Below are 22,797 nucleotides of genomic sequence, written 5' to 3' on the forward strand. Positions count from 1 at the left end.
GTTCTTCCATCTACTAAGGAATTGTAGACCCCATTCTCTGCCCTGTAATAGTCCTGCACCTTTAAGGGCTTGTGGATTGCCATATTTAATATGGACATGTGAACCTCACAGAGTTGTTCAATAAATGAGCAAGAATAAATAACTTTGGCTTTGTAGCTTACACCATTGTGGGGTAGCACCTTAATTGTGGTGGGTTGTTTTGTTTTGGTGCACACTTTCTTTTATTCATTTGCTGTAGCCTGCAACAGGGGCATTTGAACTTTGGTGAATCTAGACCAGTTGGGATTGCTGTTTGTTTTACATGTAGTCATGCATTACAGTCCTATTTCTTAGAAGAGTTAATACTGTTTTATTAAACCTCTTCTGACTCTCCATTAGAAGTGGCTTCAGTCTCTGTTTTTTAGGTTACATGGTGAGGTGTTTTAGGAATGGGAGAGTTTGAATACAGGAATCCTCTTTTTCTTTTTCTTTCAGAAATTGAAGAAGAAAACTTTTCATAAACCCCCAAAGTCACCAAGTAAGTGTTACCAATTTTTTTCTTATGTCTTCATTGTCCTGAATGACATTGATATCCATGGGACACAGCACTTTGAAAAGACATCTTTGATTCTCTATAGAATGTGAAGTCTTCCCACCTCAGGGTTACCTTCCATAGTAAGAGACATTTTACGTTTCTAGACCTGGGTTGGAGTTTAGTTTTCTGGAAATTCTTGCCATGGGCACTGACTGAGTAATAGTGCACTTTTCACCCCTTTTCCCTTGTGGTGGCAAGCAGTTTGCAGATAAAAATCACTGTTTGGTTTTTACTTCTTTGGAGAAATACTGTGTCCTTTGCTGTACCCGGATAGAAAGAGATCCAAAGTTTTGGGATCCAGAAGTACTGATGCAGGGCATCCTAACATCCAGTGGACCTAGTGGGTTACAGATTGTCTGAATCATGGAGGCTGCAGGAGAGTTTAAGCCATTCTATTTTTCAATTGGCCCATTTTCCATGGTTAAGGAAATTGCTTCCTGTTGTCATGGAATCCTTAATGTCCATAAACTTCAGATAAGACCATTTATTTATTTTTTTAAAGTCCATTCACAATAAACTGTCTAATACTCAATTTATTTTTCCAGAATCTATATTTCAAACCTGATGTTTATGCATTTTATAAATCGTATATAATATTTCTAAACAGTGGAGTTTTTTTAATTTGCTACGTTTTGATTAAGTGCATTTCTTTCTTTGTACATACACACCCTCCTTCTTCTGAACTACCAGTGACCGATTTACCTTAAAAATTTCAGTTTTATTTGTCATGGCCTTTGTGACATCGCTTTTAACTATGCTTTTATTAATGTCATGTAATATCCTTTATGTTAGTAGTGGATATATGTATATTCACTTTTTAATAGATAATTTCAATGTATTAATTTAGGTGTGTGTATATTTCTTATGGGTCCATAGATGTATTTAAAGTGTACACATGAATATGTCTGTATATATTAAGTAATCTGACTATTCCTCTTTTTCTAAATGTATTCGTCTTTGTAACAACAATTTCTGGAAGGTGGACTTTTTTTTATTTTAATGTGGTTATGTTCTAATTGCCTTTTGTTGTTGTTCTTAGGAGCTAAGCATTTAAGGTGTTATATAATGTATTTTGATAATTCAGAAGACTGTATCAGAGAGTAATATACTTGGGGTTATGCTCAAGAAGGAAAACATTGTTTTTATCAACTCCAGTAATGCATGGCAGGTATTTTGCATCACTCAAATATTTTCTCTTGCCTTAGAATCTCCATATATCTCCACATACTTGTACCCTAAAAAGGCTGCAGTTTGGAGGTCCTTGAAGGGAACAGGGATTATACACCGTGAGAACCCAATGGCCAAAACACCAAGGCAGATGTGGCTAGGATCTCTAAAGCAAGGTATCAGTATAGAAATTCCATACACATCTGTAAGTGAAATTTCATAGGGTTTATAATGCAGTCCTGGTATAAATGGGTGCAGCTACCATTGAGTCCAGTATAAATTAATCTTTTTTACTCCAGGGCTGAATTTGGTCCACAATAATGTTTTACATTTAAAAGTTTGCTTAAGATCATTTTTGCTGGTTGATCAATATTTGCATAACTTTCTCTTCAGTTTTGAACACTTATAGGCTCTGTAATGCCTCCTAACAGAAATTTGTCCTTGATTAAATGCCTAGCTGAAATTTACTTTGCTGGTGTCTGGTTGGTGTGTTAGGACTGAATTTGACTTATCTAATTCTTGACTGTTTTTGGATGTACTTGTTTCTAGCCGGGGTTAGTAGAGGTAGTGAGAGCTGTTCTGGGCTTTGCTGTTGCATTCACGCAGGGTGAACTGAATGTACAGTTATCTATGGTTGATTATTTTCTCATTACTAGTAGGTATGAGCCAGCCTCTGAAATCAGACTTTGATGTGGGGCATGCACGGACTAACCTTTCCAGCAGCACTCCAGAATATCTAAAGGAAGCTCTAGGCATGAAAAAGCCAAAGCATGCTCGTTCTTCTAGCAATGGTAAGCTCAGAAACTATGGCAATATTGTTTTGTTTAAGATCCTTGCTTTGGTGAGGCAGCAGCTCCTCTAGTTCAAATCTGTAGACCACACTCTCAAAATGTGGTTCTCTGAGAGCTGGCTGGCTCTCCTTGTTTCTAGCTACTTAATCACATAAGACATTTGCCTGCTTGAAATTCTGTGTAAAGTGTTGACTCCCTTGTTACTTCTCCCTTTGAAGTGTTCATGTTACATTATGTTGCTATGTAAAAATCAGTTTGATTGTATGAGAAAATCAAAATGAACACACACGTGAATCTTGCTTTCTCTCCCTTTAGCAGTAAATTGTAAATTTAAATATCACACTTCTCTCTGAAAAGTTTGTACCTACTGATGTTACAAGTGACACCTAAGATTCCTATAACTTAAAAAGCTAAAGAAGTACGCTTTTTTCTATTTTGTTTCCAAAGTATGTGTGGCTTTTGAGAGAGCTTTGTAAGTAGCTAGTTTCAGTATTTTCCTTTATAGGTCCATTCATTTATCTTGTTTTTGCGTGAATCTTTCATACAGTAACAGGGGAGAGAGAGTTGGTTTTTTTTTTTTTAAAGGAAAAATTGACCCCAAAATCTGGCAGGGGTTTCAGGTGCAGGTGCAGCAGCTGAAAGTCTTTCTGTTTTAATTTTTTTAATTGACTAGATTTCAAATGGATGCTCTCCAAGCGTTATTTATTATCTATGAGACTGTCATTCAGAAAAATAAATGCCTGTTTCAGATCTCCTTTTGTCAACGGTTTTCCTTATTTTGTGTCTTTCTTTCTATAGGCTACATCCCTGGAACACCTGACTACAAAGAAAAGGAAGATATGTATGATGAAATTATTGAACTGAAGAAGGTACAGTCGCTTTGCTACTTGAATAGAAAAAGTCCTGTGCCCTGCCTCATCCATCTGTGGGTACCCAGCCCTGACCAGGTCAGCAGGGTCTGGTGCCTATACCTGGAAGAGCCACCGAGCTTCTTCACTTCAGTAATGTAAGGACTGAACTGAAACCATATTTATTTAAAGAGATTTCATTGTGCTGATCATGTAACAGTCAGCTCTTCTAGATGTGGGAGACCGTGAAGTATACCCAAAAGACTGAACCTTGAATAAACTCCTACCTGGACTTTGAAAAGGCTGATTGGGGTTGATTCCTTTGCCACTTGAATTTCCATAGCAGCCCCTGATCATTCTTTTAAGATTAAAAGTCATTCTGTCGGGTCTGTGTACAGTACATGGACGATGGGTGTTGGTTGGACTTGTCTCCTAGGCAAAGCTGAACCAGGCTCTTGGTTAGAGGGAGTAGCTGAGATGGCGGTACCAATAGACAATTCTCTTGGCTGTTTCAGTGGCTCCAGTAAAGTTGTTCTGCCATTGACGTCTCTCTCTTTTTTTTTTCTCCTCCTCCTCTCCATACTCTGCAACTTCTCTTCTTAATCAGTTCTAATCCAATGTGATGGTCCTCCTCTTGCTTCTCCCTCATCATTAGTGCTGGCTATTTTAATTGGTTTGATCTTGGTGTCCAAGAGTGAGTTAATTGTAAAAGCTCACAATGCCTCTAACTTTGTCTGGCCTAGAGAACTTGGGCAGAATTTGTAAATGAACCTGTGATTTTTTTTTGTTCCATTTTAGACAATACAGGCTCAGAAAAGCGAGGGGGATCGGATGAAAACAAAAATCCGACGACTGGAGGAGGAGAATAACAGGAAGGATCGACAAATTGAGCAGCTGTTGGATCCTTCCAGGGTGAATCTTATAATCTTTCCCAGTAGTGTAGCTGACAGCAGGATGTTACTCAGTTTACAGAATTGGTGCAAGATGGTGAGGGTGTGTTTTTGAATTTTTAGTGTCAAATTGAAAGGCCAGCCTGTTCAGAGACAGTAAGAGAAATTCAGTCCTAGTCACTCTTTTCCCGGTCTCAGACATGAAAAATCTGTAATGTGTTGACTTCAACTTGAATATAGTTTCTAAGACCTTTCAATGTAGTGGTAGGTAGGGGAGTACAGAAGGTAATACTAAATCAGGCCTGCCCCTGTTCTCATCATTTCTCTACTCTTAATATCTCAATTGTACTAATGATGAGCTTGCCTAAGACAGAAATACAGGTGATATCTGATGATTTCTGTTCTGTATATCCAAGTTTGCTGTTCCAATCTGTTAACTGGAAGCATGAAATTCAATTCAAAGACAATTTATATTTTGTAGATGGGTTGATTCAGGAGAAGATAATTGTCATTTCTAATGGTAAACTTAAGCTGTTTTCTCTTTGGAAGCCCACTTACTGAGTTATTTACCTGATGGTGGGGAGCCAAGCCCAGTGCACAGTGAATGACAGATATGGTCCTGACTTCTCAGCTGTACAGCAGAAGGAAAACCCTGTTGTAAGAACAGTGAGCCTAGAAGAGAAACACTTAGTCATTATTGTAATGGGTGGCCAGAAAATCCTTAGAGAAGTGTAAGAATATGTCCTTGGGGTAAGGCTGGGAGGAAAATCTGCAGGGACGAAACTAAAGAAGAATTTAATAAAACTAAGTTGATTTTGTTGTCTTCTGTTGCAGGGCTCTGATTTTCCCCAGACTTTGGCAGAGAAGAATGATACTAGATGGGTAATTGCTTCTTCACCTGCACCTTCAACTATGATTTTTCTAATTTCCAGCTGAATCCTTACTGATAGAAGAATATCCAAGATATAGGAGGAGACCATACAGTTTAATTAGGCAATTGTATAAGTGATGTCTTCATTATTGTCAGATATAAGATCAATAACCAAGGTCTAGAATTAACAGCAATTCAAAGAGTCTTTCCTCATCCTCAGGATTTAAGTGTTTGCCTCAATACATCTGTTTATTCATAGCCCTGAATTTAGCAGGATAGATATACATTTGCACTCTCCATCTTTTTTCCCACATCCCCTAATAGTGAATGGATGGGATTGTCAAGGTTTATGTTTTTATTTAGTGACTACATGCTACATGAAATTCAATAAAGACAAGTGCACAGTACTACACTTAAGAAGGAAAATTCAAATGCACAACTACAAAATGGAAAATAATTGGCCAAATAAAAGAATCTGATGGTTATAGGGGATCACAAGTTGAAGATGAGCCAGCAATGTGATGCAATTGCCAAAAAGGCTAAGATCGTTCTGAGGTGTACAAACAGGAGAGTTGTATGTAAGACATGAGCAGTAATTGTTCTGCTCTACTCAGCACTGGAGTATTGGGTCCCGTTTTGGGTGCCACACCGTAAGAAGGGTGTGGACAAATTGGAGAGAGTCCAGAGGAGAGCAACAAAAATGATAAAAGGGTTAGAAAACCTGACCTCTGAGGAAAGGTTAAAAAAACTGGGCATATTTAGTCTTGAGTAAAAAAGACTGAGAAGGGGACTGATAACAGTCTTCAAATATATGAAGGGCTGTTAGAAAAAGAATGGTGATTAATTATTCTCCATGTCCACTGTAGGTAGGACAAGAAAGAAGTAATGGGCTTAATCTGCAGCAAGGGAGATTTACATTTGCTATTAGGAAAATCTTCCTAACTATAAGAATAGTTAAACACTGGAATAGGTTACCAAGGGAGGTTGTGGAATCCCATCATTGGAGGTTTTTAAGAACAGGTAAGACAAACACCTGTCAGGGATGGTCTTAGGTATGCTTGGTCTTGCTTCAGCACAGGGGGATGGACTAGATGAGCCCTACATTTTGATGATTGTATGCTATGTGTTATTAGTGTTTGCACACAGCTCCTAATGTGGTTATTTAGCTAGGTGTTTATTGGGCATCTGGTTTCATTTTCTCCATCTAAGGATAACACGAATGCTTACAGTGGCTAAATATTTCTGATTAGATGGATTTAGAAAGATGAAGTGGATTATAGGGAAACAGGAATTCTCACTGGAGATTCTGAGATTCCTCTGGGACTCATGAGCTGTGTTCTTTCTTTTTGGTAGGTAATCAGTGGACTGAAGCAGAAGATTCTCAAACTGGAACAGCAATGCAAAGAGAAAGACAACACTATCAAGTATGGATCTTTTGGGGCAAGGAAATATTTTGGACAAGATGGGGAAAGGGATTAGTTATCCATTTTCCTATGGAGTTAGATTTTCCTACTCCTTGAGAAAGATAAATTAATCCATAATCACATGTGACTCTTGCTACACTCTTCCCAAATATTTTAAATCATTCCTTCCTTATCAGGTCTCCTGAGGTTACTGTTGTATTCTTCCATTTTCAGCAAAATCCAGACAGATGTGAAGACCACTAATTTGGAAGAGATGAGGATTGCTATGGAGACCTACTATGAGGAGGTACATCTGGTGGGGTCCCTGGCTGGTGTAAATGGGGAGGAGAGGTTCAATGATCGAATCTAGGTGGAAATCTCAAACAATTTTAGACTTGTTTCCTAGATCCCAGCTGCACCTGTCTATGTGTGAATATCAAGTAGATTCGTGTGTGTGTGTTTTGTATATATATAAAAGCGCCAACTATGTGAACTTGTAAAAGCCTTTAACCCATTTTTAATTAAATAAGACAAGTATTGAAACTAATATACAGCTATGAGCACAGCATCTGTGTTTAATGCTAGTAGGACCATACTCTCATTTTTGGCCATGGCATCATTATCTGTGCTAATGCCACAAGAATCTTACTTTTATTTTCGGTTACCAGATACTGTTTAGTAGGTTAACATTCTGAGCTTTCCAACAGCTAAGTCCTTTCAGTGCCAGCTGTGTGTGTCCTTTAATGCAATCTATCTTCTATACTGCAGATTCATCGTCTCCAAACCCTGCTGGCGAAATCTGAGGCTGTGGGGAAAAAGTATGTTTATTTCTTTTGGGGAATGTGCATGTTTTATATATTTTGGTATATAATTTGTCTACTATACTAACTTATGGAAAACAATTGCATGTAAATTGTTGTTTGTCTCAGCACTTAGATACTGTTGGATTTGTATTTCCACACTACCTCTGTTGACTTCACAGCACACGTCACACCCATGTTGATTCCACAGTAGATCTATCATTCTGAATTGATGGGCTTTTAATGAGGAAAATCAAAGGCATCTACCTCAATTACCATTTTAAATTCCCATCCAGTATCACCAAAACAGGATCCCTGAAGAGACATTAAATCAAAAGAACACTCGCAGTGTCAAATGGAACAAAGAAATACATTTTAATTTACAGGGAAACCAAATATCAAAGCTGTTTGAAAACAAAACAAAACATTTTAAAGCAGAGCAAGTGAAATATCAAAAAAAGGATTTCTAACATTTATTCTCCATAAAAGAAAATCCATTTCCTTACCCCCAGAATTGAACTGCTTCTCATGGCAATACTGTACAGAGATTGTTGGATATTTGAATTATGCACACTTAAGTCAGTTATGTAGACTGCTCTAGAATGTGTGCTGCAAATAAAGAAAGTGCTTTGGTGTGAAAAATAATCCTATAGTAGAAGGGCATTAATCCCCATACAACTGAGACTGAATAATGGTAGTAGTTTGGAGGTGTCAGGGTGTCATGGGAGTGGGACATGGTCAGAGAAATGACTCTGAGGATATGTCTGCATTGCAATCAGGTTGTGTGATTGCAGCTCATGTAGGCACAGCCACGCCAGCTTTGCTTTAGCTAGATCAAAGCTAGATCAAGTAACAATAGCTGTGAAGCCTCAGCAGCATGGGCTCAAGCTAGCATGAGCCACTCAAGTATGTACCCAGGGTCCTGGAAAAGGTTGTACTCAGGAAGCTAGCCTGTGCTGCTGTGCAGATACACTGCTGCTGTTACTCAAGCTAGCTTTATCTAGATACATGGATCAAAGGTAGCTCAGATATTCCTATACGATCTAGCATCAGACCTCCTGATTGCAGTGTAGATGTATCCTTAGATTGGTTTACTAATGCTTAGACAGGGGATCAAGAGGAGATGCATGCTGAGCAAAACATGCTGTAATGAGTCTAAAAACAAAAGACAAGGGCAAAATATAAAATATTAATCAATTTATAGTGTGTCAACTGCCCAGCCAATGGCACACAGGGAGTTGGAGCATGATTAAAATTAGACATTGACCTGAACCAAAGCTCTAGGCCAAGCATTTGGGGAAAATTCAGATCCAAATCCCAACTTTGCAGCTCAGGCACATCTCTAATTACAATAAATAAAAGTACCAGTATGATAGTCCTGTCCTCTAAACTAAGAATCAGCAGAACAAATAGAGTTAGCACATAGAGAAAGAGGGGAAAAGGGAAGGGCTCTACAGAAGAGAGCAAACAGGATCATAATGAAGTATATTTTCAATGACAACAGGATTGGGCCTGTTAAAATTAGTCTTGTGGGGAGCCTTGGAATAGGACTTGAGAGCATGTCATACCATTTGGGAGCCACAGTCCAACATGTAGGGGTATAGAATCTATGTCTTCAATCCTAATGCTGCATGAGGTTGGAATTGTTAGGTGAAGGCCTCATTTATCCATGTACAGAAAGACTGACTGGACAGAATGGGGGACACCAGCAGATTTGCTCTGACGCATCATTACAACGCAAAGCTTGACAGCAAAGCACAAATGTCTCATTTAGTGTTACTTAGCAAGACTTTAACAATTACCCCTTCCCCCACCCATGCAAACCAAAGAATAAAATTCTTTCGGCTGGTGCAAGATGTAGTCTTGGTGACAGAGTAGTGAATGAATTAATTAACTTGTCTTTCATCTCTCACTTGACCTGGGTTCAAATGTAATTTAGGACACAGGTGAAATGGGTTTGGTGGCATCTCAGTTTAGATGACTCTAGTTGTTTTCTGACATCATACAACCACAATATAATTTAGTACAACTGGAAGTTTTAGGATTATAATAGCAGGGTTATAAAAATAGGAATAGGATAGTGGGGGGTTGTAGGTCATGCTTGAGGTTAATCTAAACAGTGTGGCAGAAGCTTGCACAATGGCTGCTTCCACTTCACCTAAATATAGATAGTGCTGTTAGTCTCATTATTAAAAATTAAAAGGAAAAAATGAAGACAGCAAATTACTTTGAGAGTGTGAGACGTGAGGACCTAGTATCCCTCTGTCTCCTACCCAGAGTGATGTCCACTCCTTCTTGGTTGACAGGAGTGTTGCTCCAGCGTGGGCATATTGGAGAGGAATATTGGGGGACGGATGAAGGAGATACTGTGGAGGAATCTGTATTCCTAGAACAGTTTTAAATTCTAAATTAAACATTGTCCAGATGATATCCCAGGAGATTATAGACATGAAGATAAAAATTATGGAGCAAAGTGGTGGAAGCTACCATGAAGACAGGAGAGAAAGGTCTGTGCAGTAGGATGAAGATAGGATTATTGTGGTGCTCAAGGCTGCTTTCAAAGTATCCAGTGTAAGAGGATTTTAATGTAATTTATATCATGAATGTGAGTAACATAAGAGTAAAATTACAATCAGAGAGCAAAGTAAGTGCAGCTGTGCAAGGGAATGTTAGTCCAGCCACCTGAAAGATGAGGGCAGAGTTCTGGTTAGACAGGAAGGATGATGTTCTACTGAGCATGGAAGGTGCTATCTCAATGCTTCAGGGTGTGCTTGTGCTTCCTAGCATCTGTCTGAAACACAACTGGCCATTTTAATCCCTGGCATAACTGTTAAAATCAATGCCATTCCACCAAAATTGTTTATTGGTCATACTGTATATTCCTTCTGTTCCCCTGTTCTGCCATTTGTGGTAGATTAAAAACTGGAATTTAGTTTGTCACTATTAAAAATATTTCATTTCTTTTGGCCCAGGCATGTAACGAGTTGATGAAGTGGCCTTTCTGTGCTGAAGGCCATCAAATTCAATTTAAGTTACAGATGAAAATGAGTCATCAGGTCTCCTTCTAGTCCTTAGCTCCAAAAAAACAATGTTCAGGGCTGTCTCTGCCGATTGCATGGATGACCAAGGTCTGAAATAGCAAATGGTGGCTAAGGTCAGAACTATGGTGCACTGAAGGAGCTTTGTGAGAATATTTTTTGCAAGATGCCTGCCTGCATCATTCCAGGCTCAAGCTAGTGTGTTTAGCTCTCCTGAATCTTAATACCCTTGCCTTTTAGATATATGTGTAAACAAATAAACCTTTAAAGTACATTTTGACCCACTGTTGAGCAGGATGTGTAAAAAGAGCTAGACAATTTTCTTCCAGTTATCTTTTAATTTCTCCAAAAATAACTAAATTGCTCTGGTGTCAGAGGGTGTGGTGTCCCTTTGCTGCCAAAGTTAGAAAACCTTCAGCTCCTCAGTATGCCCTATTCCACACAATCTGCCAGTCTGTGATTGTTTTCCCACCACACTGGTGTTGTCTTCATTCTCCGAGTCTGTTTCTTATCTAGTGTTGATGCTAGTCTATCTTTATAAGCGGAGAACAAGGCTTGGTAGGGAACTTCCTTCAAAGGGAAAAGAGCAACTGATAACTGAACGCTGCACTCACATATCTGAAAATATAGCTGCTTACTTAGAAATTGCTTGTAAGCATTGCTCTTCCCAATGCACCCTTTCCTCTCCTAACCCCAATCTGCTTGTTTATTGAATGTGTGGGGAGTGTGTGTGTGTCTCATTTTGTTTGTAGTTATTGCTTCTTTGTGCTGTGTTTGAGATTCCCTCCAGAGAGCAGAGAGTCCCAGAAACGGCTGAAAGTGCTGAATGCTCTTGTCCTGCGATTATCCAAGAACATCCAGGAGCTGCAGGATGAAAATAAGAGCCTGAAAGCTGATCTAGACCAAGTGCTAAGCAGTTCCCCTGCTTCCAGCAAAACAAAAAGTATGTGTTGAAAAGTTAAGGTAGGGAGCTAGGCTTCAAATACATAGAAAGGAGGTGGGAGAAAGGTACAGTTCATAGACTACATGGCAGTATGGATACAGCTCCTTGAGACATTGCAGAGGTGTTACCTGAAAATGAGCAGCAATCAGTCTGTAACCATTATCCCAGGAGTCTCAAACTGGCTCTCTGTATGGATTGACTCACCTTTTCAGTTGGGGTCTATGGGCCAGGAGTCACTAGAAAGGGGCAAATTTTGTTGTCTCATCTGACTGCAGAATGTATCTCTGTAGCTGGCAAAGTCACAGATCACACTGGAAAACAATTAAATTTTTTTTTGTAAAAGTAAATGCATTTGTGAAACCATCCTTCTGCTGTTCACTAAGGCTTGGTCTACACTATAGACTTATGTTGGTATAACTACGTCATTCAGGGGTGTGAAAAAACCAAACCTCTGAGCAATACAGTTATACCAACCTAACCCCCCAGTGTAGACAGGGCTATGTCAACGGGAGGGTGAGTTGGAGTACCTACACCAATGGGAGACGCTCTCTTGTTGGCATAAGTAGCATCTTCACTAAGCACTACAGCTGCAGCACTGTATATGTAGACAAATCCTAGCTTGCATTCCCGCCACAATCAGTTCTCCCCCCACCTCTGTTTGTCACCCTCTTTTGCCTACCCACAGCCCCATCTTTGGCATGCTTTTCCCCACTGCCTTTGGGGAATCTTCCTCATTCTCTTTTTTCTCTCCCCTCCACGCTTTGTGCCATTTCCCCTTCTGGATGCTATTCTCTGAAGTGGGAGTGAGGAGCACCCCTTCTTTGATGCTGTGGGCTATGTGGCAGCAGGAATCAGGGAAGATGGGGATGCTGAGTTCTGGTGTGTGGTATTGGGGCACCCAAACAGGCATGAGTTCTCTCCTCAACTCCAGTTGCTCCAGCTCCTTCCTAGTCTCTTTGAGCTACAGCAGACAGCTGTGGGTCAAACCCCTTTGTTAAATCAGAGGGAATTACAGACTGGAGGAAGAAAGTGTCTGGGGGCCTGAATCTGGCCAGTGGGCCCTGTGTTTGACACCCATGCTTGTATCCATTCAGAGAGTCTGGAGGAACAAGACATTCTCCATGAAACCCTGTTTTCCAGCATTCAGAAATATACTGGATTGGTTTAAATGGTCTAATTTGAATTCTAAAATGGTTCAGGTAGGATGTCAAACATTTCTAGGCCATTCTGTCTTTCAAGGCAGCCTCTCTAAAGCTGGTTTTCAGTCTCTTACAATGAGGTGGGCCTTCTGAATAGACCCAAGCTTCCTTTTTCTAAGGATTTGTTTCTCACTAACCCAGCTTGTTTAAAATCTTGTTACCTTCTTTAGATTACAATGAATGGAGCAGACAGAGGCTGGTGAGACGGATTTCAGAACTGGAAAAAGTGAGTGACAGAAACCACATAGCCTGTCTCATCAATGGTAGAACAGAAAACAGAAAAGTCACTGATCTATGTTCATGGTGCCTTATCCTTCCAAGCATCAGCCTGGTGCATTCTCACTTATATGTGTGAACAGCTATCTGAACTGTTCCCTTTTCTGTGTCATACTCATCTTGTATAGCTGCAGTTTTAAGACTGATCTCCCTTTGATCCTGCTTTTTTTTCCTTTTTCCTAGACTGGGCTAGATCCTCAGCTGTTGTAAACCAGTATGGCTTAATTGAAGTCACTTTGTGCCAGATGAGGATCTGCCTCCCTCCGTTCCCCCATCCCCAATATCTTATAGAAGGAGCAAGAGAAATTTTTCAATTTTTTTCCCCTGAACGTCTAGGAAGTGCACGAGATGGAGAACAACAGATTGCAGTCATCAGCTAATGGCACGTCACCATTGCTTGCTCTGCCACCTTCAGCTTCTGTACAGTTGGATCGGCCAACCATTCAAGAAAATGACCCCCTTGAAGAATGTGAGCGCCTCCGAGGTCTGGTGAAGAAACTGAGAGGTGATAGGAGTGAACTTCAAAATCAGCTGGCCAGTAAATAGTAAGTCTATTGTCTGGGATGTAGTACTGCCTCTGTGACAGTCTTTTCATGTGTGAAGTGTTTCACATTGTATCATGAGAGGAGCTATGTGAAAAGTTTCTCACATTTTAAACAAAACTGGAATAGTTGAGGTTTTGTGAATTTTTTGGCTGGATTTGCAAAAAAAATTAAACAGTCTATCTACTCTGTCACATCAGCTTTGTAAAAAATTGCTATGAATGAATGGCAAGTTTGATCATCAAAAATGGAAACTTCTGTATGTTTCTGAAGACTTTTAAAGGCTGGTGAAATTTTGGGCAAGATAACATTTGAAGAACATTGAAATTTCATAGTCACATCTTTAAATCATTTTGCAAATCTTTTTAAGTTTTGCTGTGAGAATTTTACAACAGAAGTTTTGACCTAATCCAACATTTTCTCCTCTGAAACATACCTCTCATTTTCCGTCATACTGTGGCATTCATCCTCCAACTGGACAGCTGAATTCCTTTGCTATTGCTTACAGTAGTTTATGTTTGTCAGTGCATGGAGGGACAGCTTAATCTAACCAAGAGCTGAGATGTTTGTACAGAGCAGCCAGTATTTTAATACGATCCTTCAGTTCAAAGATGCACACAGACAAAGACCTAATATCAATAGAATGCAAGAAGTCCTTTTTCACCTAAGCCAGGTATACCATAGTGTGTGGTGTTATAAGGACAAATATATATTATTTAAAATATAAAATTAAAAACTGTTTGTTTAAACTTGAACAGTATTCAACAGAAGTTTAAGCAGCAAATAATTCCTCTAATGCACTGAAATGCAAATTATATAAGCACTGCCTTAGCTTAGCACTTAGAATTCCCTATTCTCATACAGCTCAGAGGTGAAGCAATTACAGCAAGCAACGACTGAACTGGAGAGGGAGCTGCAAAAGCTGCAGGAAATGGAGAAAGAAAAGAGTGCAAAAGAGGAGACTTTGAGGTATCTTGATAGGCATTTTCCAATTCTGAAAGGGATTGATAAAGTTTAATATGACACAGTTCTTATATTAAGTGGTTCAAAATATGAAGAATGTCATGTGAAATGTGGGGAACAATGAGTAATCTGGGCAGAACTGTTTTGGCTAAATGATGATAATCTTGGCATAAGTTTTTGGGAAGGTGTTTTGAAGCAGAGTCTGAATGACATCTCTGTGTCTGGAAGGATGGGGGACCGAGGAGTATGGTGGAAAAGCTGAAATGTAGGATTAAAGTAAACCATGAAAAGCTGGTGTATTAGGCTGGATGACCTTCTTTTGTCCTTCTCCTTTCTTATGAGGAAAGAGGCTGTCGATCCTCTACCTTACCCCTTATACTCTGACCCCTAGCAGTGTGATTTCCCATCCACTAGAGGAGTTATTTAGAACTGAACAGTGATCATTAGAGAGCCAATCATAGCAAAAAATGTGATCCTGTTACATCTGTCAGAAACTAACAGTAAGCCAAAGTAACACAGATACTTTTGCCACAATCTTATATCTGCCAGTCACTGAATTATTGGGTTAGGTCCAGAGGCATAATTAATAGCATCAAAAGTATCACTGTGATCTTGGCTATTGTTCATTTTAATTTAGTACTGAGACATCTCTCTTTGTGAGTTCCCTTTCTATATCTGTCATTATGGAGAGCTGCATTGTGTGCTCCTGTACAGCAGAAAAGTTCTGGCTGCAAATAACTCTGCACTGCCTACTATAGGGAGGAAATCCACAGCCTTACACAGAAAGTGAGAGAACTGGAGGTGGAACTACAAAACAGGAGACAAACTGCAGATGATACCATGGAAACACCAAACAAGGTAAAACCTCATTCAAAAAGGGCCATGATACAATTCTGATTTTTTCAGATACCTTCATATACTAACTTAAACTGTAAACAAGGAAGATTGTTGCTTGTTTAAACCAATTTCATTTGTAAATTACAGTTTTTTTAGATGTGCCTTTCATTTGCATATGCATCCTCAAGGGAAGAATTTCAGTAGGTAGTCCCTTTTGTAGCTAGTCCTTTTAGAAACAGATGTACTTTATGGACCAAATCCTGCAGTCTTCACTGAGGACCAGATTGTATTTAAGCACCTAAAGATGCAGATAGGCACCTAGTGGGATTTACAAAAGCACCTGAATTAGGCACCAAACCCCCAGTGTCTTTCAAATAGGAGTAAGGCACCTAACCCACTTAAGCACTTTTGTATCTCCCGTAAGGTGCCCATTTGCATTTTTGGGTTCTTATATACCTGTGTCAGTCTGGTCCCAGGTCCTTACACAGGCAAAATTCCTATTTAATTCATTAGGCATTTTGCTGGAGTAAGGATTGCAGGCTTTGGCCCTCTGGGTGTGTGATAAGTGGTCTTAAATTAATAGATTCCTAGATTGTGACTCGTGCATAATATGCACTGTAGAATTTCACCCAGTTTCTGCTTCAAGTCCATAATATCTTTTAGAAAGCCATCAAATCTTGATTTAAAGATTAGAGAATCTTTTAAGTCTCCTTGCAGCAGGTTCATACAGGCCCCCCTGCTGATCACAAATTCACAGACATCAGCTTCGTGCTCCCACCAATGCTCTTTATTTACAACTTGTATCCCACCACCAGCTACTAATATACAGTCCAGCCTCACTGCTCCTTTTGCAGCTTCTCCCTCCCCATAGTCTTCCTGGGAGCCTTTATAATGCCTGGCCTAACAAGCCCCACATCTGCTCTTCATTAACCCATTCTGTGCAGTGTTTACTCAGCCTTTTCCATATCCTCTAATTAGGGTACCAGTAGCAGGGGGCTGAATCAGCTTGGTCTCTCCCAGCACCCTGTCACACTCCTATTTAAAGATGGATAATGCACTACATTGGTAAATTGTTCCAATGGTTAATTACCCAGAAATATGTTCCTAGGTTTCCTGGTGATTATCTATCCTTAATGTAAAGCTGGTCCTTGCTTGCTCAGTGGAGTATTACAAGAGCTCACGCACTGAAAAGAGGTTTTTTTTAAAACAGAAAAAATAATTGTGAGGCTAAAAAACACTTCAAGCAGATACTTTGAGGTTAAAAATATACAGCAGTATATTCAGTTTAAGTTGGACATTATTTCATACCACCAGAGAGAAATATGTTGCAGAGCCTTATCATGATTCTCCTCCACTCATCTGCATTTTTAATAATACCAACAAATTTAAAACTAAATTCCTTGGGCGCACGAACAGAAATAACCAAGATACCAAAACTGATATTAGTATCTGTTAGAAGGTTTGTGCTTTTGACAGCTTTTGTTTCTGTATTATTACTAAATTTTATCATCATGCAATTTGCACAGTTGTGCAAAGATTTCCTAAATAAAGCTAGTGTATGTATATTGGTGCTTTTTCTTTGTTTGATGTTGCATGGACTGTATTTTCCTGGAGATCCAAGGGCTATGACTTTTTATTAATTTGTATACATTGCATGAATTGGTCTCATTCAATACCTAGCCAGTTGGCCCTTTGAACCGCATATCTCTTTTTATTATGCTTTTGTCTACATTGCCAAAAGTGTGCAACTTTTCCCATTAGGATTAGCTTCTTTTAAGTCTATAATCCAAAAATGGACTTTTGGTGCTAGTTCCTATTTCCATGACGCCGTGATGAATTATGCAATATTTGTCTGCAGCAAAATGAACCATTATACACAATATGCAAAAGACTGCGGTGATAGGGAGTTTCAGTAAGTAATATGGCTGATGTTTTTGATCACTGTGTAATGAAAAACAGACACCACAATATGGATAACAACACAGTATGAATAAGGGTGCTCTCTTGGATAGGAGGATGTTTTTCACATAAGATGCCATTCAGTTGGAGTCAGTTTTAGATTCTGTGCTGTGGACTGATAAATAGTAGATGGGGTCCTGAATTCCAAATAACTTAAAAAAAAAAAAAAAAGACCACAGATTTCTTGACCAATATCAGTCCTTTGATTGAAAATACAGTTCTTGTGCCCATTGTTTTTAACTATCCCTATGTTCCTATCTATATTTAATTTTATTAATATACTAGTTTTTAATATGGCATGACCCATTTAATAAATTTAGGTCCATAATTCATTTTTTTAAAGAGTATAACTTAAGTAAGTCCTTTCAACAGAATCCAAAATCCCTCTCAGGTCTCATGTAAAATAAACTTTCTCTGTTATTGTAAAATGTTTGGTAGGAGAGTGAATTAAATCAGCCTTCAATATCTGCTTATAACTTTTTGTTGATTGATGAGTAAAATATCACTGATATTTTCATTACCATCCTCCTAGTAAGGTGGAAAAATTGGTTAGGTGCCTGGGCTTGTGGATTTTCACCATCATTTTAGCTTTATTAAATATTGACTGAAAGATTGTCTTAAATATTTCTGAAGTGCTGAGAGTGGATCTTCCTGTTATAAAATCTGGTTGATCTTCATGAATTATAATAGTAGGTGTTCTCTGTTATTTTGTTGTATAATTGCATTGCTAGCAATTTGGAAAGGGTTTCGATGTCATTATTCAGCCACGTGGTAGGTTTATGTGAACTACAGCAGTGGGGGTCTTTTTAAAATTGACAAAATTTGGTGGGTATAGTCAACACATCTAGTGACGGTTGACTAATCTCTTTTGGGCAGCTTCTGTTAAAGTGTACAAGCAGGCTGTCTGGTCCAGGCATTTTGCCTGGTTGAAGATTTTTAATAGCTGCTTGAATTGCTTCTCTTGTGAGGCCTTCCCCAAAGATTTTGTGCCTCAGACAAGTATAGTGTTTTAAGTTTACAGTTCATGAGAAATCCTTCAATATTTTCATGGTAGGTAATTATACGAGATTAATATATAGCCATATAAAAATTAAGACTGAATATATGTGGTGAATATGAGGATTCACATGGTGTGAATCAGTTGGGTAATTTGTCTGTGACAGAGTGCTGAACTGTACCCTTATAACCAGGAGTAGGAAGCTCTTTGTTTTTGTTCTTACTTTTCCAAGTTGCTGATTTGTTAAAGTATAAAGAGGAACAGTATTGTGTTCATTTACATTGGACTCCCATTGTCAGTGTTGCAGGATGGCCATCCCATCAGTAAGTGGAAACAAACCAGTCATGCAATCCTTACACTTGCAAAACTCTAGTGAAAATTAGTTCAAGTTTTGCCTGTGAAAGGACTGCAGAATCAGGTCTTTTGGCATTTGTTCTCAAGCTATCAGTATTATGAGTTATGTCATTTTTCAACAAGATAGCAACTGCCACTATGGGAATGGATATCTTATAAATACATACAGTAGTAAAGCTTTAGATATTTTAAATAAAAAAACTCTCCAATTTCACATCCAGTTCGTAGTTAATAGAGTGAGGAGTGTATTTTGCTGTAAGATTTTTCCAAAGATGAGCAGAACATAACAAATGCAGATATCTTTTAAAATAAGATTTTCTCCTCCAACTTCCCTCCATCCTGTGAGGAAATGACTTCTCCTATTGAACTCTCTCTCTCTCTCTCTCTCTCTCTCTCTCTCTCTCTCTCTCCAGTCACTTGTGACCCAGTTGTCTTACAGCTCCAGAAAGTATCATACACCAGCAATCCCACTTAGTATGTACACTACATTCAAGTGTTTTCCCTTCACAGCCTTTATCTGCCTGCTTTCATGAGTGCAAAGAAGAGCACAGGGAGGAGCAAGCAGCCAAACTCATCCAGAGCCAGTGGAAGGCATACAGAAACAAGGTGAAATTCTTACAAATGGACAGAGAAATGTTTTTAATATCCTGCTGCCTCACTTTCATTTCAAGTTATTGAACAGCCTGCTGATGAGCATCAGGAATCAGAGCACCGATGCAATCATAACTAAACGTCTGACTTTCCTTCTTCCCTGGATATTTCTCTTTTATTCAGGGCCACTGATTAAGAATAGTTCTTTTCATTTCTATCATCCTATATGTTGGAAACTCTGCTGGCATTCTAACAGAGAATGTGAATTTTGATAGGAGCAGTCATAACTTGACTGAATTAATGGGAAAGGTGCCGGTAGCAGCCAAGACTAGAATAAGTACAAGAATGAGTACAAGAACTGATAAAAAATTTTCCATTGAAATTGTACTTTAATAGAAAACTGGTTTTTTGATTAAATTACTTCTTTCATGGTTTCTGTTTTCTGTGGAAAATTTTGATAGTTATGTCCAAAAAAAAAAAAAAAAAGGGGAATACCTAGAAGCTGACTTTTTTTTTTTAATTTTTGGCTGAAAACTGAACTATTTTGATTCTAAAATGCTGCTGCACTATTCCTTGGGAATTGTAGTTAAGGAACCTCATGTTCCCATCCTCCTCTAGGCTGGGCTTTCCAGCTCAATTTCTCCCATGACTCATCACAGCCATATGACCGCTGCTGTGTAAAGCCTCCCTCACCAAGAGATTTCTTATGGGAGATGTAATCTGACCCAAGGATCCCAGTCTATAGAGGAGAAAGGGAGCATGAGCAACCCAAACCACAACTCCCATGAGGCACCATGGCAGTATTTCAGAATTGAAATATGTTAGATTTTGATTTTTTCACTAAAATTTTGAAATTTTCAGTGGATAACTTTGATTTTTTTTCCATTTTCATCAACATTTTCCTCAGGAAGAAAACCTATTTTCCAGCCAGCTCTGAGTATCATAAGTGATGTAAAACAGAAATGCAAGACATTACAGATTTTTGGAACTTGTATTAAGTGACAAAGTTGGAAAGTTGGACAAAGTGACAGATGTTGAGGACAGGGAAAGAAATGGAATTAAGACTTCCTTCACATAGCACAACCAGTCCCATATGTAAGAACCTGACTTTTGGAATACGTGAGACAGAACCAAAATAAATGATGCAAGGAAAAATAATAAAGTAGGGTGCTTGAAATAAAGAGGTTTTTACATTCTTTTGAAAGGTAATGTAAAACGTTTTGGGGAAATCTGTGACTTAGCATTTCTGAGATCAGTAATTTACAGAAGTAAATGTTGTGGCCTGTCCAGGTTCATGTAGGATAATAAGTGAAGATATGTGTGGAGGTAAAATGAATATAACCCAGTATGGTTCAGAGGGATGATTCTGCATCACTTAAACCCTAGAAATTCCTTAGGCGGAGCTTCGCCCAGCTAGGATAAAGTGAACAAATTTAAAAAATAAATTAAAATTTGTTTTATGAACAAACAAAGTAAATGATGCATGTCAATGTCCATGATTTCAGGGGTTAAAGATAGGGGAACATAAAAATTCCTATCAAACTAAAGAATAAACAATCCCACAAAAATCCAGTTCCAAAAAGCTGCCCCAGGGAGGAAAAGCTGGGATTTTCCGTTGTTTTCGGATGCCTTTTTAGTAGCTGTAAGAAAATATGAGACCTTTTGGAGTAATCTTTATTAAATCAAAGCTTTAAATCCTTATGATGTTAATTTAGAAGTTTTCTCCATTTCAGAAAGAAGAAATTGCTCTGGATGAGGTGAGTGTGTACAGCACCAATAAAATGGCCATTCAGGTTCACTTTGTAAATAAAAACAGTATAAACAAGTAGTTATGTAATTTTTAAAGAGATTTTATTATGAGATTCAATATTGTAGCAGGAGCACTAGTGATTGCTATACTAGTAGTTCAGGTTGTGTGACAGTTTACCTTCTGATACCCTGTTTTCAATTGTTCATGAAGACTAACCTCAACTTTCTCCTTTTGGGTTCAAATTTTCTATATGTGGTCTCTGCCAAAAGATGCATCCTTTTGGAAAATGGGAGCAAATGATTCTGGCATTTTTGAGTATAAGGAGCTGTGGGTGAGATGGAGAAGAGTTTTCCCATTATAATAAAATAATTCTTGCAATCTTCCTATGAAGAGCCCTATCTTCAAAAAGTCTGGATGTAGACATTTGAAATGGAAACAGCCCTCATTAAAGAGACATGCCTTTTGAGAGTTCCATTGAAATTTGGCTTTAATGTGACCATGTTATAACCCTTCGATACATGTTTGTGCATTACATTTTTCACAAGATTTTTCATTAAGCTTGTAAAATGCACCTCTAAGAAAAGTTGTGCTGTGAGCATTGCTAATCTAGGCCCTGAATCCACATTGAGGATCACATGAGTGCATCCTTGTGCGTGCATGTAGCCCTGTTAAATCAGTGGGTCTCCCTGTGGGTTAGTTGTTCTTGCATGAGTCTCAGCTCGGGATTGAGGCCTTAGTTGCATAGTGAAATGTATACTGAGACTGTATATGGGCTGCACAGGAGACCTTGGATCTGCCCCTGCAAACTTGATAAGGTATGAAAGAACTAGAGAGGAGCATTGCACATTTTGTAAGCTTCTTTGAAAACTCCTAAGCTGCACAGAGGAAGCTCTCTGTCCTGCAGACCATCTCAGTTGGTGGGACATAGATCTGTTGTGGGATTTAGACCAGCTGTTGTCAGTGTCTTACAGCACATAAGGCACTGGAGTTTGAAATCCTTTTACATTTTTCCCAATCTGTATCCTTTCAAAAAACCTAGGATCTTTTAGTCTAAAATCTATGTTAAGAGACTTGTAGGGTTGCATAGTTAAACAGGCTGGGAAAAGCCACAATTAAGGTTACACATACAGCTTTAACTCTGCTGCCTGCATATATGCATTATGATTTAGAGTGGGTCAGAAAATGGACTTTGTTTCTTTCGTGGAAAATTTCTGTGGAAAATTTTGTCTGGCAAAAAAATATATAACTCAAATATTTCAGCTGAAAACAGAAATATTTTGATCCTGAAATGCTGCCATGGTACCTCCTGGGTGTTTGTTTGAGTGTCTCATGCTCCAATTCTCCTCTATGAGCTGGGCTCCCTTTCAGACTACATCTCCTAAGACACACCACAGTCACCCATGATGGTAAAGGAAGGCCATTGTATCGCTGAGTCCCTGGGTAGGGTGCATCATGGGAGATGTAGTTCAGCTGGGGAGCCCAGGTCATAAAGGACACAGGGCTGAAGGAAACTGAATTAAAGCTCCCACGAGGCAACATGGCTGAATATCTGAATCGAAATAGTTCGTTTTACAGGCACTTAGATTTTTGACAAAAAATCAAAAATTTTCCACAGAAAGCAGACATTTCTCGCCAAAAAAACCCCCGAAGTTTTGTTTAAAACTCAACTGTTTTGACAGAGTTGACAGAAAATTTTTGACCAGCCCTCATTGTAATCGAGTTCTTAATTGCATGATTGTATACTGTTTCTCAGCTAGCACACCATAATAGCATATGCATTTTCTTCTTTAGCCTTAAAAAATCTACTTTGAGTAGGTTAGTAAAGAGAAGGATGAGGAGTGCCAAAGCTCTTTCCACGCTCCTACAATTTGAAACTGCACCATTCTGATTGATGTTAATTTTAAAATATCACTTTACGCTCTTGATACCATCTCATGTTTGGGAACCTAGTTCAAAATTAAAATCCTTTAGCAGAGAGGAAGAACGTTTGCTTAACATAATCAC

General features: G+C 38.8%; 1 protein-coding gene across 1 annotated transcript in view; it reads left to right on the forward strand.

Annotated features, from left to right (window-relative positions):
- The window catches only part of IQCE (IQ motif containing E), a 37,674-nt gene that overhangs the window by 4,143 nt on the left and 10,734 nt on the right, over nucleotides 1-22,797 (forward strand). Inside the window, exons 3-18 of the mRNA XM_067550841.1 lie at nucleotides 475-517; nucleotides 1,780-1,917; nucleotides 2,398-2,532; nucleotides 3,331-3,401; nucleotides 4,179-4,292; nucleotides 5,105-5,152; nucleotides 6,495-6,565; nucleotides 6,779-6,851; nucleotides 7,313-7,362; nucleotides 11,162-11,325; nucleotides 12,695-12,750; nucleotides 13,137-13,345; nucleotides 14,207-14,311; nucleotides 15,064-15,163; nucleotides 18,963-19,058; nucleotides 20,777-20,800. Coding sequence (XP_067406942.1) covers nucleotides 475-517; nucleotides 1,780-1,917; nucleotides 2,398-2,532; nucleotides 3,331-3,401; nucleotides 4,179-4,292; nucleotides 5,105-5,152; nucleotides 6,495-6,565; nucleotides 6,779-6,851; nucleotides 7,313-7,362; nucleotides 11,162-11,325; nucleotides 12,695-12,750; nucleotides 13,137-13,345; nucleotides 14,207-14,311; nucleotides 15,064-15,163; nucleotides 18,963-19,058; nucleotides 20,777-20,800 — 1,497 coding nt within the window. The remainder of the gene's footprint in view (nucleotides 1-474; nucleotides 518-1,779; nucleotides 1,918-2,397; nucleotides 2,533-3,330; nucleotides 3,402-4,178; nucleotides 4,293-5,104; nucleotides 5,153-6,494; nucleotides 6,566-6,778; nucleotides 6,852-7,312; nucleotides 7,363-11,161; nucleotides 11,326-12,694; nucleotides 12,751-13,136; nucleotides 13,346-14,206; nucleotides 14,312-15,063; nucleotides 15,164-18,962; nucleotides 19,059-20,776; nucleotides 20,801-22,797) is intronic.

This window comes from Emydura macquarii, unplaced genomic scaffold (genome assembly GCF_026122565.2).
Source record: "Emydura macquarii macquarii isolate MOO-44397 ecotype Brisbane River unplaced genomic scaffold, CSIRO-AGI_Emac_v2 contig_1348, whole genome shotgun sequence".
NCBI lineage: Eukaryota > Metazoa > Chordata > Testudines > Chelidae > Emydura > Emydura macquarii.